This window comes from Pecten maximus, chromosome 1 (assembly GCF_902652985.1).
Source record: "Pecten maximus chromosome 1, xPecMax1.1, whole genome shotgun sequence".
NCBI classification, from domain to species: domain Eukaryota; kingdom Metazoa; phylum Mollusca; class Bivalvia; order Pectinida; family Pectinidae; genus Pecten; species Pecten maximus.
In genome coordinates this window covers 12,505,022-12,525,476 of record NC_047015.1, presented here as the reverse complement: position 1 = coordinate 12,525,476, position 20,455 = coordinate 12,505,022, and the positions used below count along the sequence as shown (strand labels likewise).

At 36.7% G+C, this 20,455-nt stretch overlaps 1 protein-coding gene across 1 annotated transcript; it reads left to right on the top strand.

Moving 5' to 3' along the window:
- The first annotated feature begins 17 nt into the window (after positions 1-17).
- LOC117325242 (RNA exonuclease 5-like) lies at positions 18-19,455 on the top strand. Its single transcript, XM_033881344.1, has 13 exons — positions 18-265; positions 971-1,189; positions 3,694-3,857; positions 4,965-5,091; positions 5,352-5,709; positions 7,014-7,093; positions 8,040-8,158; positions 8,529-8,667; positions 10,101-10,201; positions 13,828-13,916; positions 14,860-15,159; positions 15,367-15,557; positions 19,264-19,455. Exons 1-13 carry the CDS (start codon positions 152-154, stop codon positions 19,402-19,404), a joined length of 2,142 nt encoding a protein of 713 aa, XP_033737235.1. The 5' UTR covers positions 18-151; the 3' UTR covers positions 19,405-19,455.
- Positions 19,456-20,455: the final 1,000 nt, after the last annotated feature.

Sequence of the window (20,455 nt, the reverse complement as noted above, 5' to 3'; positions counted from 1 at the left end):
GTATATGAAAAACACTTGGGCGATACAGATGTAGAAAAATAATAACACGTGAAAGCAAGAATTAAGAATCTACATGAATACTGAAGGAGTTTTCACAATGAAATAGACACTGGCAGTTGAAATTCTATTTCCCTCGTTTTCTTTTTACAACATGACACCAGAAGAGAAATCATTGGATTCCCAATCATCAAAGAAAATGAAGCGGATAGAGTCCAAGAAGAGAAAAGCAGTGGCTTTCCTTCAGTTAGCTAAAGATGTGGATGCGGTACGATTTATAAAATTATTTGTAGCACCTGTCAAAATAAACATATATGGTCAGTCCCACTGTTATAAAACTATAATCTTAATCTAATATGTGGAAGAGGGTTTACTGGAGTGCTTTCAGGTGAGCGGAGACGTCCTGATTTCACTATTATAGTGGTATTCCACTATGATAGCTATATATAGCTATATAAACAGTAGCAAATTGAAGCATGTCTGTCAGAAAAGGCATACCTGACAAAAAGCGAGAGTTATGGTCGGTGGGTACATAATCCATGTCCTTGGTTGCTATGATAACTGTGTTAAAATTGAAATTTCACCCCCATTCTAAAATTTAGTTCTAAGTATTTCCAGTAGTTGTCCAAATTAATTTCAAAGTCTTTAACAATTGTCGACTGTACAACCGAGTCAGGTGAGCTGTACTGATTCTAAGTTCAAAAGAATATTTTTGTATATTCTGTCTATATTATTTCTGTAGTTTTTGCGAGTTGCCTCTTATTCTGTCTACAATGTGATTTTCAAATGCATGTATCCTAGTGGTTTAATCGTCATGAACAATTTTCCGAAATTTGAAACGTTTACCATAACTCTCCTCATGACCAGTCTCCTATAATACATGTATGTGAAATGTTAGAATACCAAGCTTCTTCAGAAGATCTTTGAGACCAGGAATTAGCTATGTATTTATCTGTATATTTTTCATCAAAAGGTTGAAGCCAGTTTGGATGACTCTGACAATGAGGACCACATACAAACTAAGAAACAGAGGATTCCTGAGGCATTTGGGAATATTGCATCATTTGTTTCACAAGAAAAGTCAACCACAAGATCAAAGAGCAACTCTAAAGAAGTGAACAATACAATACTGTCAGGAGATGCCCTGCTTGAACTTCGTAAAACCCTACGAGAAAAGCAGAAAGCTAGCCTGGTAATTTAATTGATTTAGATATAAATGATATAGGGGAAGGGGAATTGAATGAAAAGTAACCCTGACCCTGCCTGATGATATCCCTACCCCATAACTGTATGTAACATTGAAAGGCACCAAGATATAAATACAACCCTGTTGTGAAAATGGACCCTGGGGGTCTTTCCCCACCCCTAGGGACTTAATTCTTTGATATTGTTATATCTTTGAAACTGCTGAAATCCCCACCTTATAAAAAACACAGTCATTATATAAAAATAGGCCATGGGGTTTTTCCTCACCCCTAGGGACTTGTGTCTTGGTTATATTTTTAAAACAGTTGAGATCCCCACCCCATTATAACCACATATAGCACATACTTGCCAACTTTTTAAAATTCTCATGGGGGAGAAAGTGTGTGAGCAACATTTTTGACCGGAAACCATTTCACACGCGACACATTTAGCAAACAAAAACTAAGGGGAGATAATTTGCTATTGGAAAATAAATTCCTTGCATGAACACTTAAGCTTCCTTCCCTCACTGAAAAAAAGGGGGAAAAAATTATTTCAAGCTTGGCCAATGATCTTTTTTATTCAAGTTTGGAAAGATAATTATATAAGCAACAAGTTACAAAAAAATAGCTGCAAAATTACATCATTTTTAATTATTTCTGGAAATTATTTAACTCACTGTTCACTCTAAATAAAAGTATTTACTTAGATATGTTATGAAAATTATGTTGTAAGATAGATGTCAGTCAATTAAATGCAAATTATCACAACGATATCACTTTCTATCAAGCTTTCTCTCCGGCAGTAAACTTCAAAAGAAAATACCTAAAATGTCACAATAAATATCTAGAGTACAATATAATATCTGAATGAAATTTTAAATGTTTCCTTTGGTTTACAACAAAGACAATAATACAAAAAAATAAAAAGGGCTGTACCAGCAGTTGTAATCACTATAGGCTTACAACTCAGTGCTTTGTAGGTGGGGACTGATACTTAAATTCTAAGTTTTAACATGACAGTATTTAGTTTAAGAAAGTGAGTATTTGTGGACATGTTTTTGTCTTTCAAAATGTGAATGGGGAAAGTTTCTGCCAAAATAAGATCAAATTTGATACTCCGTTGATAACATTGCCAATGTTGTTTTCCCTTTTTCTGTCCGAGATATACTGTCAAGTAGAGGTCGTTTATGCGCTTGACATCAAAGGCAGTATACGAAGCCATTTGCGAGCATTTAATCAACCATGACCGACCTGCTACAAAACCATCACCACATGTCCTCAGCTTAATTGGTTTTAATTAATTGTTTATTAATCGGGGTATTGTCACCCTTGCAGTCAGTGAAGTGTCAGAATTCCGTTACAGTCTGTGAGCAGGTCAGTTAACTGACCAATGCCCCACACATATGTCTTTCACCAGCCACCAAGCGTTACCTGTCATAGGCCTAAGTGAATCTAACAAGATGAATAGGGGCTCCATACGGGGTTATCAAGACATATTCTCCAAAATCGGGAGAATACACTATGTTTTATCTATACGATCGGGAGACGGGGCAGGGAGTCTGGAATCAGGAAATTCCTGACTAAATCGGAAAAGTTGGCAAGTATGATAGCATTGTTCGACATCAATAATTAAAGCTATGAACAAATTGAACATGAACATTATTTTGACATCTAGTTAATCAAACCAGGTGATTGGCCTTGGGCCACTTGCGTAATGGTTTAGCTCATCAGCTCATAAATCATTTCAATCCAAACTAATTGTGTAACTTATCAAAGGCTATAATTTGAAACATCCAGTATTTCAAGAACTGTAACTATATGGAAACATTATGAAGGATTCTGATTGGTCGTAATTGAGGTATTGTTCAATAAGGCTGAAAATTAGTATTAAATCTTTTTGAGGGATGGCAAATACCATCATAGTACTGTTTTTCAAAACATTGGATGTCATTTGGTTGCTGCTGATTACCAAAATATTCCCTATGATTGGACAAATCTTGTCCAGTGTGTAATATACATACCTTTGTTACAGAAACTTGACCTGTCATCATAATCTTGTCGGTGTACATACAGCTTTTGGTACATTGTAGAAATACCTATATAAACTATGTTGCCCTTAGATCTGATCAATTTTGTTTAAACAATGTATTAAATTGTATTCTCCTTGCTTATTTATTTCTACCATTTTATGGATACTAATTCCTATGACATTAGATCTAACTCTGATCTCTTTATTTAATTCATTGGTCTGCATTATGAATTGCTGATATAGCAAGATACACATGTAATGGGTATGTATCTGGACTTTATACTCCTCACCTTTGTCTCATACAAGTGTATATTACAAATGATGGGTAGTTGGAGTATTAGTTTACAATGGGCTTATATTTCCTTTTAAGACATTGTATAATATGATAAAATTACTTTTTCTGGCAGTATGACATAAATATATAACTTGATAAAACAGCTGTTTGATTACTTCATTCACAATAATCCTGCATTTTTTCAGGAGAGAGCCAAGATATTCCTTACACTGGATGACCTAGCATCAGACTATGGTGCTATGCTATGTAAGGAAAGCCCAGCTCCTACATTACCTCCCCTGTTTATGATGGATGTGCAGCACTTGATGTTGTATGCCATACAGGGTAATATCTCATCATATAGGCCAAGGTAAATAACGCTTCTTATTCATTTCTTGTCATAGTTGTGTGAATTAGGACTGTACATAGCAAATGTTAGGCAGATCAAGTGCGATGTGATGGAGTTATTACACAGAATAATAGCCAGGTCATGTGATGGGGTTATTACACTTAATAATATCTAGATCATGTGATGGGGTTATTACACTACATTATGGCCAGGTCATGTGATGGGATCATTACACTACTAAATAATGGCCAGATCTTGTAATGGGGTTATTACGCTTAATGGTGGCCAGATCATTGATAGGGTTATTACGCTTAATGGTGGCCAGATCATTGATAGGGTTATTACGCTTAATGGTGGCCAGATCATTGATAGGGTTATTACGCTTAATGGTGGCCAGATCATTGATAGGGTTATTACGCTCATTGATAGGGTTATTACAATAACCATTACAATAACTGATGTGATAGTTTATGATTATCCCCCACGAAAAGAGGGGGGGGGGGGGGGAATTATGCATTTTGTCTTTTTGGCTCCCCATTTGTCTTTCCATCATTCCACTATCTTGTCCAAAGAAAATGTTTGTACAGCTCTACCTCTTTTCTACCTGTCAACAGAACTTCATTCTTAGGTCATGGATTCACCTAGGTAAGGTTTTGGTGTCATGTATCAAATGTAGGTTACTTTGACCTTTGACCTAAATCAAAGGAAAAAAATGTTTTGTCTGATCATGACCTGCTACTCTTTTTCTCTCCAGAACTACTACTGAACATAGGTACATCTTATATGAGGTTCACTTGCATTGAACTTTTGATATTGTTTACTAATATTTCTGAATTCATTCACATTAATGCCAGTTAAAGAATTTAAATGCAGTGAGTCTCTCAAATAATTAGTGTGTAGAATTAGTTCATTATCATACACAAGTTAACAATCTGCGCTTTCTTGGTAGACAGTTTCACATCCAGTGGGGGACTGAGAATTTGCCAAATTGTCTTGTTACACTAAATAATGGCCGTATCAAGATAACATGATAGTGTTATAGGACAGATGATGGAATGAATTTATTTCTAAAGGAAACTATAAATGTTGATCCATTGAAACTTCATTAAAGTGTCACTCTGACCTCAGGTGGTGTAAGTTGCTGAGACCAAGCAAGATATCTGGGGTAGTGGTAATCGTGCTTGATGGAGTCGGCAGTGAGGATTATCAGGCACATCCAGAATGTTTTTCTAATATACAGAAGTTCTTTGAAATGGTGAGTAGGCTTAAGATATTGGTGCAATTTTAAAGCATTTGAAATATGACGGTATGAATGTGTATGTTTACTTCACCTCATAGATATTGACCATAGCAACTAATAAAATATAAATATAAATATTCAGATAAGTCTTTAACACATTCATTACAGAAAAATACTGAAATGCCATACTCGTCACTTGGTGATAGTGGTTGTGGAGTGTATTTGGCTGTTTTGAATATAGATTAAATTAAAACCAATAAAATTTTTTATTTCAGTCTATAGAAATGGTATCTCCTGCGGAGTATGGCTCTTCTGTTGCTGAGGAGCTACTGTATGTTCCATTGTCATTCAGGGAAAAGTTACAACTCAAGAAAAATTCTTCTGGAAAACAGGAACAGTGCCAGTTGATTAATGTTGAACCAATGGTCCCTATCATTGGTGAAAAAGCGCTGCATACAAGTCATGTCAATGTGGAAAATACAGATGAAACAAAGGAAACTGGGGAAATGTCAGAAATGAAAAACTTGGAAGCTGAAGAATTACCAGCATCAGACAGATTTCCCAGGACACATCTCCTACTGAGTACATCACAGATGGTGATAGAGGGATTCCCTATGCCTAGCCTAAATACAAGTAAGTACATCACAAACAGTTATAGAGGACTTATTTATACCTAGCCTCAATACAAGTAAGTACATCACAAACAGTTATAGACGACTTATCTATACCTAGCCTAAATACAAGTAAGTACATCACAAACAGTGCTAGAGGGCTTCCCCATGTCCAACCTTACAAGTTAAGTGCATCATAAATAGTGTTATATAATCAGATGTGGGCTATTGAAATTGCCTTGCATTTATGGTCTGTTGTCCATTCATAAACAATCCTTCTTATCGTTATTTCTTGAGAAGTAATGAAGAAATGTTCTCAAGCTTCTTATGTAGGTTTCTCTTGGTCCCTAGTTGTGCCCATTTGGAGTGCTAGTCTGATCCAGAAAACAAAATGGATGCCAGGTGCCCATATTTGATGAGTTAGGTTCCCCTTTGTCCTAGTTATGCCCCTTTATGAGTCTGATCCAGAAACAAAATGACTGATAAAGGGCCATCATTGATTTCTACAGATGAAATTTGTTATTGCTATTTCTTGAGAAGTACTGGAAAGATGTTTCTCAAATTTCATATGTAACTACTGCAGCTATGCTATTTGTTATTCACTGAAAATTCTTCAAACATGTAGATCTCTTTTAGATTTCTGATGTAGTTTCTCCTTGTTATCAAATCATTAAAGAATTTAAGAGAAAGATCAATCTGTTATAAAACCAATAAGGTCATTCAATGGTGGACATCACAATCCCTCTCGGATCTCTTAAGTAAGCTTGTTCTTCTTCTTGATGACCTATTACAGTCTTTTCCAGTGCATAACTTTTCAACAATTAAAGGTATTTTGATGAAACTTGAAATGGGGGTATACATTAGCTATATAGGTCTCTGTGACTTTTAGGTCAAAGGTCAGGTCATTGTGACCTTCATTTTAAGTGGTAACAACAATCCTGTCTGGACCGCGGTGGCCGAATGGTGAAGGTGTCCAAACACTTTATCACTAGCCCTCCACTCGAAACCTACGTGGAGCAGTTGCCAGGTACTGACCGTAGGCCGGTGGTTTTTTCTCCGGGTACTCTGGCTTTCCTCCACCTCTAAAACCTGGCACGTCCTTAAATGACCCTGGCTGTTAAAAGGAAGTTAAACAAAAAACAAACCAAACCAAAACTAAATTTTGTCCGGACTCTACTGTTGTTTACATCTTGATAAATATTAAAACATCACATGTACTCATCATTTTGAAAGACGTGGGAAAAAGTTATTTGTGTAATTTTGTTAGTAAGAGGAGAAGACAGACAGTTTTTGTTCACAATATTATATATGGGTTATTTTTTTCAGACACAGATTTTGTCTACTCAAAAGAAGAATATGGCACAGTAACTAACCAAAGCCCGATGTTTGCAGTGGATTGTGAAATGGTATATAAAATTTTGATCAACTTATTGTGTGGAGTGATAGCATTTAAAGGTTTTAATTGGCCATGAGGAACAAATCTATCAATAATTGTCATGTATTCTGTCATTATATACTGGTATATGACCCGATTCTTGTCACTGAGTTAGTTAGATAGGTGGTTTATGGACCGTGGAATCACATGCTATTTTGAGAGGAGAAACCGTTCCCATGAGTTAACCTGTTACCGTGCCTCAAAATAACTCATAATACCCTTGACAGATCAGCAAATACTATCCATTAGGACTTCTTATGATGTTATGCTATGTCAATTATGACTTCCAATGATGTTATGTCCATTATGACCTCCAGTGATGTTATGTCCATTATGACCTCCAGTGATGCTATGTCCATTATGACCTCCAGTGATGCTATGTCCATTATGACCTCCAGTGATGTTATGTCCATTATGACCTCCAGTGATGTTATGTCCATTATGACTTCTTATGATGTTATGTTATGTCCATTATGACCTCCAGTGATGCTATGTCCATTATGACCTCCAGTGATGCTATGTCCATTATGACCTCCAGTGATGCTATGTCCATTATGACCTCCAGTGATGCTATGTCCATTATGACCTCCAGTGATGTTATGTCCATTATGACCTCCAGTGATGCTATGTCCATTATGACCTCCAGTGATGCTATGTCCATTATGACCTCCAGTGATGTTATGTCCATTATGACCTCCAGTGATGCTATGTCCATTATGACCTCCAGTGATGCTATGTCCATTATGACCTCCAGTGATGTTGTGTCCATTATGACTTCTTATGATGTTATGCTATGTCCATAATTACAACCATTAATGTTGTCATGCTATGTCTGTTATGAACTCTAATGTTGTAATGCTATGTCCGTTATGACATTGAATATTGTTTAGTTAATCCTTGTTTCTTATTACTTTAAGTGCCTGACAGTTAGAATGAAGAGTGAATTGACCCGTGTTTCTGTGGTCAACGAGGACCTGGAATGTATCTACGATACATTTGTGAAACCAGAACACAAAATCCGTGACTACGTCACAAAGTAAGTGCTCAGTTTCTCTGAAAAGTCTTTTTCAAATCCTCGCTACTTAGGAAAGGGCCCCAAAGGGGAACTTTGCATAACTTTTATTTGAAACACTACTCCTTAATGCCTGAGTGGACCACAAAGTCAGTGTGGGAGGCCAGTTATAATTGATATAAATGATTTTTATTTACCAAGGGGATAGAGGGGCATATCCCTGAATGCATTGGCCTCTTGTTTGTAGTTATATCAATCAAAACGGATGATGACCTTGCAGAGAAACATCATATGTATTGTGTGTGTTTTCAATGTAGGCATGAAATGACCATTAAGTTGGTACTAATTAATCACTGATGGTGTGATCACTCACAACAGTATTGTATTGTAACAGATACAGTGGCATCACAAAGCAGATCCTGGATCCGGTGAAGACACGTCTGAGTGATGTACAGAAGTACTTGAGGAAGATTCTACCTGATGATGCCATTTTGTGTGGACAGTCACTATGTGGTGACCTGAATGCTCTACAGGTTCGTTAAGCAGATTTGTTGATAGATATTACTTTGTACGTCAAGGTTCTATCCCTGCCTTTTACATAATGATTTATAAATCTAGAGGCTTGGAGTGTTTAATCTGTAAAAGTCAACCTGTGACAACCATCTGTTGGATGTTTTATGAAATGATATATATCGTTTGTAGAACACAACTTGTTGCTTTTGTAGAAGTTGATGCATAGGCCATAGGGATCTAGGTCACTATGTTACCAGAGGAATGTCAAGGGATCTAGATCACTAGGTTACCAGTGGAATGTCAAGGGATCTAGGTCACTGGGTTACCAGAGGATTGTCAAGGGATCTTGGTCATTAGATTACCAGAGGAATGTCAAGGGATCTAGGTCACTAGATTACCAGAGGAATGTCAAGGGATCTAGGTCACTAGGTTACCAGTGGAATGTCAAGGGATCTAGGTCACTGGGTTACCAGAGGAATGTCAAGGGATCTAGGTCACTAGGTTACCAGAGGAATGTCAAGAGAACTGGTTACTCTGTTGCTAGAGGAATATGGATGGAACTAGATTTCTGGAGGGTTGGCAAGGGATCTAGGTCACTAGGTTACCAGTGGAATGTCAAGGGATCTAGGTCACTGGGTTACCAGGGGATTGTCAAGGGATCTAGGTCACTAGATTACCAGAGGAATGTCAAGGGATCTAGGTCACTAGGTTACCAGAGGAGTGTCAAGAGAATTGGTTACTCTGTTGCTAGAGGAATATGGATGGAACTAGATTTCTGGAGAGTTGGCAAGGGATCTAGGGAACTCTGTTACTGGAGAAATATTGGTGGAACTAGGTCACTAGATGAATGTCAAGGAAACTAGGTCACTAGAACACTGCTGGTAAGGAATGTCAAAGGAACTAGGTTGCCAGAGGAATGTTGAATGAATTAGGTCACTATGTTACTCAAGGAAGATAAAGGGAAATAAGTTACTATGGTACTCAAGGAAAGTTGAGTTGACTAGGTCACTATGTTACTTGGGTAATGTTTGGGAAACTAGGTCACTATGTTACTTGGGTAATGTTTGGGAAACTAGGTCACTATGTTACTTGGGTAATGTTTGGGAAACTAGGTCACTAGGTTACAGGAGGAATGTTGAGGGAACTAGTTTATTAGGTTACATGAGGAATGTTGAGGGAGCTAGGTTATTAGGCTACATGAGGAATGTTGAGGGAGCTAGGTTGCGGATACCACCCGAGGAATTATGAGGGAACTAGGTCATTAGGTAACTTAGGGAATGTTGAAGGAACTAGGTCATTAGGTTACTTGAGGAATGTTGAGGGAACTAGGTCACTAGGTTACTTGAGGAACGTTGAGGGAACTTGGTAAATAGATTACATGTTCTAGATAAGTCGGTCTGCCACGTGGCTGCCTAGTCTTGCTTGATTTATAAGAATATCTATTTTTTGACAGATGTTTCACCCTTATGTGATGGACACCAGTGTTATGTATAATCTGAATGGAGACAGGAGAAGGAAAACAGGACTGAAACGACTTACTTCAGTATTTCTCAAGTACTCAGCTTTTTGTTTACAACACTATTGGTTTTATCAGTGGAGAGCATTATACATCTTCAATAATGTCCACTTAAAGACACTTTTTAACCCCCTCACACTTTAGCACCCTCACACTTTAACACCCTCACACGTTGTAATACCCTCAAACTTTGTAATACCCTCACACTTTGTAATACCCTCACACGTTGTAATACCCTCAAACTTTGTAATACCCTCACACTTTGTAATACCCTCAAACTTTGTAATACCCTCAAACTTTGTAACACCCTCACACTTTGTAATATCCTCACACTTTGTAACACCATCACACTTTGTAATATCCTCACACTTTGTAATATCCTCACACTTTGTAATACTCTCACACTTTGTAATACCCTCACACTTTGTAATATCCTCACACTTTGTAATATCCTCACACTTTAGCACCCTCACACTTTGTAACACCCTCACACTTTGTAATATCCTCACACTTTGTAATATCCTCACACTTTGTAATATCCTCACACTTTGTAATATCCTCACACTTTGTAATATCCTCACTCTTTGTAACACCCTCACACTTTGTAATATCCTCACACTTTGTAATACCCTCACACTTTGTAACACCCTCACACTTTGTAATACCCTCACACTTTGTAATACCCTCACACTTTGTAATATCCTCACACTTAGTAACACCCTCACACTTTGTAATATCCTCACACTTTGTAATATCCTCACACTTTGTAATATCCTCACACTTTGTAATATCCTCACACTTTGTAACACCCTCACACTTTGTAATACCCTCACACTTTGTAATACCCTCACACTTTGTAATATCATCACACTTTGTAATACCCTCACACTTTGTAATACCCTCACACTTTAGCACCCTCACACTTTGTAATATCCTCACACTTTGTAATATCCTCACACTTTAGCACCCTCACACTTTGTAATATCCTCACACTTTGTAATATCCTCACTCTTTGTAATACCCTCACACTTTGTAATATCCTCACATGTACACTTTGTAATATCCTCACACTTTAGCACCCTCACACTTTGTAATATCCTCACACTTTGTAATACCCTCACACTTTGTAATATCCTCACTCTTTGTAATACCCTCACACTTTGTAATATCCTCACATGTACACTTTGTAATATCCTCACACTTTAGCACCCTCACACTTTGTAATACCCTCACACTTTGTAATATCCTCACACTTTAGCACCCTCACACTTTGTAATATCCTCACACTTTAGCACCCTCACACTTTGTAATATCCTCACACTTTGTAACACCCTCACACTTTGTAATATCCTCACACTTTAGCACCCTCACACTTTGTAATATCCTCACACTTTGTAGCACCCTCACACTTTGTAATATCCTCACACTTTGTAATACCCTCACACTTTGTAATATCCTCACACTTTAGCACCCTCACACTTTGTAATATCCTCACACTTTGTAATATCCTCACACTTTGTAATATCCTCACACTTTGTAGCACCCTCACACTTTGTAATATCCTCACACTTTGTAATACCCTCACACTTTGTAATATCCTCACACTTTAGCACCCTCACACTTTGTAATATCCTCACACTTTAGCACCCTCACACTTTGTAATATCCTCACACTTTGTAACACTCTCACACTTTGTAATATCCTCACACTTTAGCACCCTCACACTTTGTAATATCCTCACACTTTAGCACCCTCACACTTTGTAATATCCTCACACTTTGTAATATCCTCACACTTTAGCACCCTCACACTTTGTAATATCCTCACACTTTAGCACCCTCACACTTTGTAATATCCTCACACTTTGTAATACCCTCACACTTTGTAATATCCTCACACTTTAGCACCCTCACACTTTGTAATACCCTCACACTTTGTAATATCCTCACACTTTAGCACCCTCACACTTTGTAATACCCTCACACTTTGTAATATCCTCACACTTTGTAGCACCCTCACACTTTGTAATATCCTCACACTTTGTAGCACCCTCACACTTTGTAATATCCTCACACTTTGTAATACCCTCACACTTTGTAATACCCTCACACTTTGTAATATCCTCACACTTTGTAATATCCTCACACTTTAGCACCCTCACACTTTGTAATACCCTCACACTTTGTAATACCCTCACACTTTGTAATATCCTCACACTTTAGCACCCTCACACTTTGTAATATCCTCACACTTTAGCACCCTCACACTTTGTAATATCCTCACACTTTGTAATATCCTCACACTTTGTAATATCCTCACACTTTAGCACCCTCACACTTTGTAATATCCTCACACTTTGTAATATCCTCACACTTTAGCACCCTCACACTTTGTAATATCCTCACACTTTGTAATATCCTCACACTTTGTAATATCCTCACACTTTAGCACCCTCACACTTTGTAATATCCTCACACTTTGTAATATCCTCACACTTTGTAATATCCTCACACTTTAGCACCCTCACACTTTGTAATATCCTCACACTTTAGCACCCTCACACTTTGTAATATCCTCACACTTTGTAGCACCCTCACACTTTGTAATATCCTCACACTTTGTAATACCCTCACACTTTAGCACCCTCACACTTTGTAATATCCTCACACTTTGTAGCACCCTCACACTTTGTAATATCCTGACTCTTTGTAATATCCTCACACTTTGTAATATCCTCACACTTTGTAATATCCTCACACTTTGTAATATCCTCACACGTTGTAATATCCTCACACTTTGTAACACCCTCACACTTTGTAATACCCTCACACTTTGTAATATCCTCACACTTTGTAATACCCTCACACTTTGTAATATCCTCACACTTTGTAATATCCTCACACTTTGTAATATCCTCACACGTTGTAATATCCTCACACTTTGTAACACCCTCACACGTTGTAATACCCTCACACTTTGTAATATCCTCACACTTTGTAGCACCCTCACACTTTGTAATACCCTCACACTTTGTAATACCCTCACACTTTGTAATATCCTCACACTTTAGCACCCTCACACTTTGTAATATCCTCACACGTTGTAATACCCTCACACTTTGTAATATCCTCACACTTTGTAATACCCTCACACTTTGTAATATCCTCACACTTTAGCACCCTCACACTTTGTAATATCCTTACACTTTGTAATACCCTCACACTTTGTAATATCCTTACACTTTGTAATATCCTCACACTTTAGCACCCTCACACTTTGTAATATCCTCACACTTTGTAATATCCTCACACTTTGTAATACCCTCACACTTTGTAATATCCTCACACTTTAGCACCCTCACACTTTGTAATATCCTCACACTTTGTAATATCCTCACACTTTGTAATATCCTCACACTTTGTAATATCCTCACACTTTGTAATACCCTCACACTTTGTAATATCCTCACACTTTAGCACCCTCACACTTTGTAATATCCTCACACGTTGTAATACCCTCACACTTTGTAATATCCTCACTCTTTGAACACAGAAGCTTGAAATAAAAACAAGTAGAAATAATGACAGGGCACTTGATAACTATTATGGTGGTATTTAAAATGGTAAGTTATTACAGAATACTGAGTTCAGCTCTTGATTTACAGACGTGATATCCAGGAGAATGCATCAGGCCACAACTCAATAGAAGATGCCACAGCCACAATGGAACTTGTCAAGCTCAAGCTGGCCAATGGTAAGACTTGGATGTCCTTTGTGCTGATTTGTTGACATATTTTCTGTTGAAAAGGCAATATTCATGACGTATATATAGTGTTTATTGTGTAGTGTTGTCCGTCCCTCTAGCTTAAACATTATTTTGTTCTGATATCTCTTCTTACATTTATTGACCTATCTCTTTGAAACTTGGTTCCATTATTTGCTGATTATTGTAGTTGAGTGTCCCTGATTTATTGATTGAACTGCTAAGCAAACGTTATTGCCCTTTGTTTATTTTAGAATTTGATTTTTCTACATTTTTCAACTGATTAAATCAGATTTCTTTGAAACTTTGTAGGCTTTATAAACATAACATAAGTTGTGTTTCCCCATACAGGCATTTTGATTAATCGTTTTTGTAAAAGTTATTTTCCTGACTAGATACTATAATTTAGACTGATTTCTTTGAGACTAGTCTTTGTATTTATAATGTCATGTGGAGGCATCCTTTTTGTTGTGAACGGTGAGGGTTATTTATAAGGCATGTAATCTAATCACTCATAAGGAGATGCAAATTTTAATTCAGTGCAAGATAGTATATAACCATATGTATGGCATTCGACAGTCGTATATTGTTCAGCCACGCGATACAATAGTATATAACACTATATGGCATTCAACAGGCGTATATTGTTCAGCCACGCAATACAATAGTATATAACACTTTTTAGAATTGTACTTTAGCTATGATGGCATAAAATTAAGATTTTGTCTACAATTACTTATCATAAACATGCATGTATATAGTTTACTATATAATTACTATTCATATACTAAATGTACATGTAGGTAAACAAATTAATCATTGTCATGATTTGTTATAATTTGGTTGTGCTAAATGATGCACAGGTAGACTGTATTTGTGTATACATTACATTTCGTGGATCTTGTAGTTGTATGAAATAAACTTATAATTGCAGATATTGGTTTCGGTGATTGTGTAATTGGTGGAGCGTTATTTCCACCAGAAGAACAAGGTGATTCAGACCATAAATCTGATAAGCTAGATGATCCAGACCACAAGTCAGAGCAGCAAAGTGTCATGACATCTACAGATGGAACAAAGGATGGATGTAGTTCAGGGACTGTGGACACTCAATCAAAGTCGGAGGCTTTGTCACATAGACAAATCATCAAAAGGAAAAAGTCCTTTTTCCACAACACATCAAGTAGCTCTTACAAGAGTCTCTTCAGTGTTATCAAGGATGTAAAGAAAACAGGTAGGTTGTAATACACTTACAGTAATATTGATCTGTAACTGACATATTCAAGACTGAACTTTCACTTGTTTAATCACTCAAGCTCATGCCATTTTCTACAACACTTACATGTAAGCTGGAATTAATCAAATCTTTTTTTGTGAGATAAAGCATTGTTCAAATTTACTAAAATTGAAATATTTGAATTTACTATTAATATTGAACTAGCTGCCCTTGTGGATGAGACCCCTGTTGTACAACAGCATGCTAATCAGGATGTGGTTGCCATAGAATCTGATTGTGACAGAACTAGTAAATCCCTGTCCAAGTCGTATGTGGAGTACCATGACTTTGTCTACACATGCTTTCCCTCGTACAAGAAAGAAGTCTCAGGTAGTCTAACAGAGGAGGAAAAAAAGGTTAGTTTAACTCATTATCTCAAACTCACTTAAATCAAAGACCCTGCTTAAGTCAAAGTAAAAATGTCTTATTTAATCAGAGATAACTTTGATTTTTGCTGTAAAAAGAGATTGCAAAGTTCTAATGTAATTAGAGATAACAAGGTTCTACTGTAATTAGAGATAAAAAGGTTCTACTGTAATTAGAGATAACAAGGTTCTAATGTAACTAGAGATAACAAGGTTCTGCTGTAATTAGAGATAACAAGGTTCTGCTGTAACAAGAGGTGACAAGGTTCTGCTGTAATTACAGATAACAAGGTTCTACTGTAATTAGAGATAATAAGGTTCTGCTGTAACTAGAGATAACAAGGTTCTTATGTAACTAGAGATAACAAGGTTCTAACTGTAATTAGAGATAACAAGGTTCTACTGTAATTAGGGATAACAAGGTTCTGCTGTAATTAGAGATAACAAGGTTCTGCGGTAATTAGAGATAACAAGGTTCTGCTGTAACTAGAGATAACAAGGTTCTGCTGTAATTAGAGATAACAAGGTTCTACTGTAATTAGAGATAACAAGGTTCTACTGTAATTAGAGATAACAAGGCTCTACTGTAATTCGAGATAACAAGGTTCGGTTCTGCTGTAATTAGAGATAATAAGGTTCTAATGTAACTAGAGATAACAAGGTTCTACTGTAATTAGAGATAACAAGGTTCTACTGTAATTAGAGATAACAAGGTTCTGCTGTAACTAGAGATAACAAGGTTCTAACTGTAATTAGAGATAACAAGGTTCTACTGTAATTAGAGATAACAAGGCTCTACTGTAGTTAGAGATAACAAGGTTCGGTTCTGCTGTAATTAGAGATAATAAGGTTCTAATGTAACTAGAGATAACAAGGTTCTGCTGTAACTAGAGATAACAAGGTTCTACTGTAATTAGAGATAACAAGGTTCTACTGTAACTAGAGATAACAAGGTTCTACTGTAATTAGAGATAACAAGGTTCTACTGTAATTAGAGATAACAAGGTTCTACTGTAACTAGAGATAACAAGGTTCTACTGTAATTAGAGATAACAAGGTTCTGCTGTAACTAGAGATAACAAGGTTCTACTGTAATTAGAGATAACAAGGCTCTACTGTAATTCGAGATAACAAGGTTCGGTTCTGCTGTAATTAGAGATAATAAGGTTCTAATGTAACTAGAGATAACAAGGTTCTACTGTAATTAGAGATAACAAGGCTCTACTGTAATTCGAGATAACAAGGTTCGGTTCTACTGTAATTAGAGATAACAAGGCTCTACTGTAATTCGAGATAACAAGGTTCGGTTCTACTGTAATTAGAGATAACAAGGTTCGGTTCTACTGTAATTAGAGATAACAAGGTTCTGCTGTAACTAGAGATAACAAGGTTCTACTGTAATTAGAGATAACAAGGCTCTACTGTAACTAAATATAACAAGGCTCTACTGTAATTCGAGATAACAAGGTTCTACTGTAACTAGAGATAACAAGGTTCTTATGTAATTAGGTTCGTCTGCTAAGTTAGTGTTGGCAATGATGTATGACTGATGAAAATAAAGCAATACAAAAATGTGAAATAATAATTTATTTCATAAACAAAACTTAATTACAGCCAGAACTGTCTGTCAAAGGACTCAACCTTGTCAAGGTTAACTTGACAGGGACTTAGAAATCATATTGTAGTTAAGGTTGTAAGATGTCAAGTATCCATCATCTTCCAGGGTCTGCATTTTGTCCAACATGTAAGATATCCATGTCGATAAGCCTAAGTGACATGTGTTGTCATATTCACTACACATCACAATCACTAGAATTTCTATCCCCAGAATTGTCTCAGAAAATATTGTTTTCCCCACTCACTGTCATAGGAAACTTTAATGATTATTATTTGGTTGGGATCAAAACCTATCCTGACACATGTTATCATTTTACAAAGTAGAGCATTGTTGTCTGGGTAATGGAAACCTTTGTAGCTTGGAACAGTCAATGGGATAAAAACAAACATTAATAGAAGAACTATGTGTCTAATCACTTACTGTGTTTTAAAACCAGACAAGTAGAGTTTAGTTATCTTTGTTTAGTTATTTTATTAGCCCACCATCATCAGATGGTGGGCTATTCAAATCGCCCTGCGTCCGTGGTCCGTCCCTCCCTCCCTCTGTTCGTCCCTCCGTCCGTCCGTAAACAATTCTTGCTATCGCTATTTCTCAGAAAGTACTGAAGGGATCTTTCTCAAATTTCATATGTAGGTTCCCCTTGGTGCCTAGTTATGCATATCGCATTTTGAGACCTATCGGAAAACAACATGGCCGACAGGCAGCCATCTTGGAGTTTGACAATTGAAGTTTGTTATCACTATTTCTCAGAAAGTGCTGAAGGGATCTTTCTCAAATTTCATATGTAGGTTCCCCTTGGTGCCTAGTTATGCCTATCGCATTTTTAGACCAATCGCAAAACAACATGGCCGACAGGCAGCCATCTTGGATTTTGACAATTGAAGTTTGTTATCGCTATTTCTCAGAAAGTACTGAAGGGATCTTTCTCAAATTTCATATGTAGGTTCCCCTTGGTGCCTAGTTATGAACATTGTATTTTGAGACCAATCGGAAAACAACATGGCCGACAGGCAGCCATCTTGGATTTTGACAATTGAAGTTTTTTATTGCTATTTCTCAGAAGGTACTGAAGAGATCTTTTTCAAATTTCATATGTAGGTTCCCCTTGGTGCCTAGTTATGAACATTGCATTTTTAGACCAATCGGAAAACAACATGGCCGACAGGTAGCCATCTTGGATTTTGACAATTGAAGTTTGTTATCGCTATTTCTCAGAAAGTACTGAAGAGATCTTTCTCAAATTTCACATGTAGGTTCCCCTTGGTGCCTTGTTATGCATATTGCATTTTGAGACCAATTGGAAAACAACATGGCCGACAGGCAGCCATCTTGGATTTTGACAATGAAGTTTGTTATCGCTATTTCTCAGAAAGTAAAGAAGGGATCTTTCTCAAATTTCATATGTAGGTTCCCCTTAGTGCCTAGTTATGCATATTGCATTTTGAGACTTATCGGAAAAAAGGATTTTGACAATTGAAACTTGTTATCGCTATTTCTAAGAAAGTGCTGAAGGGATCTTTCTCAAATTTCATATGTAGGTTCCCCTTGGTCCCTGGTGTTGCATTTTTGGACCAATCCGAAAACAACATGGCCGACAGACAGCCATTATCGCTAAATCTTGAATTTTATATATAGGTTCCCCTTGCTTGAAAAGTACTAGAGGGCTGTTTCTGAATTTACACAGATTAGTAAGACTTAGAGGAAGGGAAAAGTAGAAAAAAGATCAATCTGACATGGAACCTATAAAGATCATTCAATGGTGGGCGCCAAGATCCCTCTGGGATCTCTTGTTAGTCAGGTCCTGGGTTCGGTCTCTAGCAGATATAGTGAATTCAATTTAAATCAGTCATGCTCTCTATTACATGGGCACCAATCTAACAGAGTGTATGATTAATTTAAATTTAAATTACTACCTTTAGATTGAACAAGGGACCTCTGGCTTACTAGTCTTACCCTCAACCAATCAAACTAAAGAGATATCTCCAGCTGAGTGGTATATTGTGGCTGGTATTTATCAGGTTTGAGTAATCAGTGAGACCATTATAAAACACTGACATTAATATTATTTGTTGTTCACAGAGACTCCTTGGCAGAATGGATAAACGTCTAGGGAAGGTGCTGAAACATACCAGGGTTGGTAGTCTGGTGATGGTGATTTTATCTGGACAATCTACTGCGCAAAACTGCCAAAGTGCCAAGACTTTCATAAAAGTTGTCTGAATCAGAGGATTATTCTGTTGTCATTCATTATTAAATACAAGTACACTGATATATACTTGTTTGGTGATACCAACGGTCATGGCCACATTGCTATATAAAGTGTTCTTTAGATTTCAGACGTATGGAGCTACTAATAATTTACAATTCAACATCACTATGGTGATTCGTACCTATAATCATTTTACAATTCAACATCACTATGGTGATTCGTACCTATAATCATTTTACAATTCAACATCATTATGGTGATTCGTACCTATAATCTTTTTACAATTCAACATCATTATGGCGATTCGTACCCATAATCATTTTACAATTCAACATCATTATGGTGATTCATACCCATAATCATTTTACAATTCAACATCACTATGGTGATTCGTACCTATAATCTTTTTACAATTCAACATCATTATGGTGATTCGTACCCATAATCATTTTACAATTCAACATCATTATGGTGATTCGTACCTATAATCTTTTTACAATTCAACACCACTGGTGATTTAATTTGTAACCCAATAAAGTGAAATCCCAGTGAACATGAAATTACAGGTAAAAATTGTTACCAACAAAGGTTTGTTTCAGCAAAACCATATAAACATTTTAATGGTAGTTAGTGTGATAACACTCTTAAATACTTATTAAAACTTACAAAAAAAAAAAAAACTACTCCTGAAAACCTGAAATATTTGCCCATATAGATATGACACCCACGGCCTTAATGGTCACATTTGATATCTGTGACCTTGAAAGTAGGTCAAGGTCATTCTTTTGAACAGTTTTGCTAGCTATTCATCCTTGCATGCTACTGGTACAGACCAAATATCAGGCCCTTAGGCTTCTTGGAGATGTGAAATGTACGACAAGGTCATTCATTTTAACAAACTTTGAAGCAATATCAGGTCTCTGTTCCTATCTGTTATTGAGAAGAAGTTGTTTAAATGGAAGAGTTGACATTTGATAGACAATCGCTTGAATGACAAGTTGGCTAGCCAGTAGACAATAGATATGTAGATATTGATGCATTGCAAAAAAAATTACTAATTGT

Excerpts from the sequence above, each read along its gene's own strand:
- LOC117325242 (XM_033881344.1), top strand. The coding sequence starts at position 152 with ATGACACCAGAAGAGAAATCATTGGATTCCCAATCATCAAAGAAAATG. Across the intron at positions 5,092-5,351 it reads TACAGAAGTTCTTTGAAATG|TCTATAGAAATGGTATCTCC; the intron begins GTGAGTAGGCTT and ends TTTTTATTTCAG. Across the intron at positions 5,710-7,013 it reads TATGCCTAGCCTAAATACAA|ACACAGATTTTGTCTACTCA; the intron begins GTAAGTACATCA and ends TATTTTTTTCAG.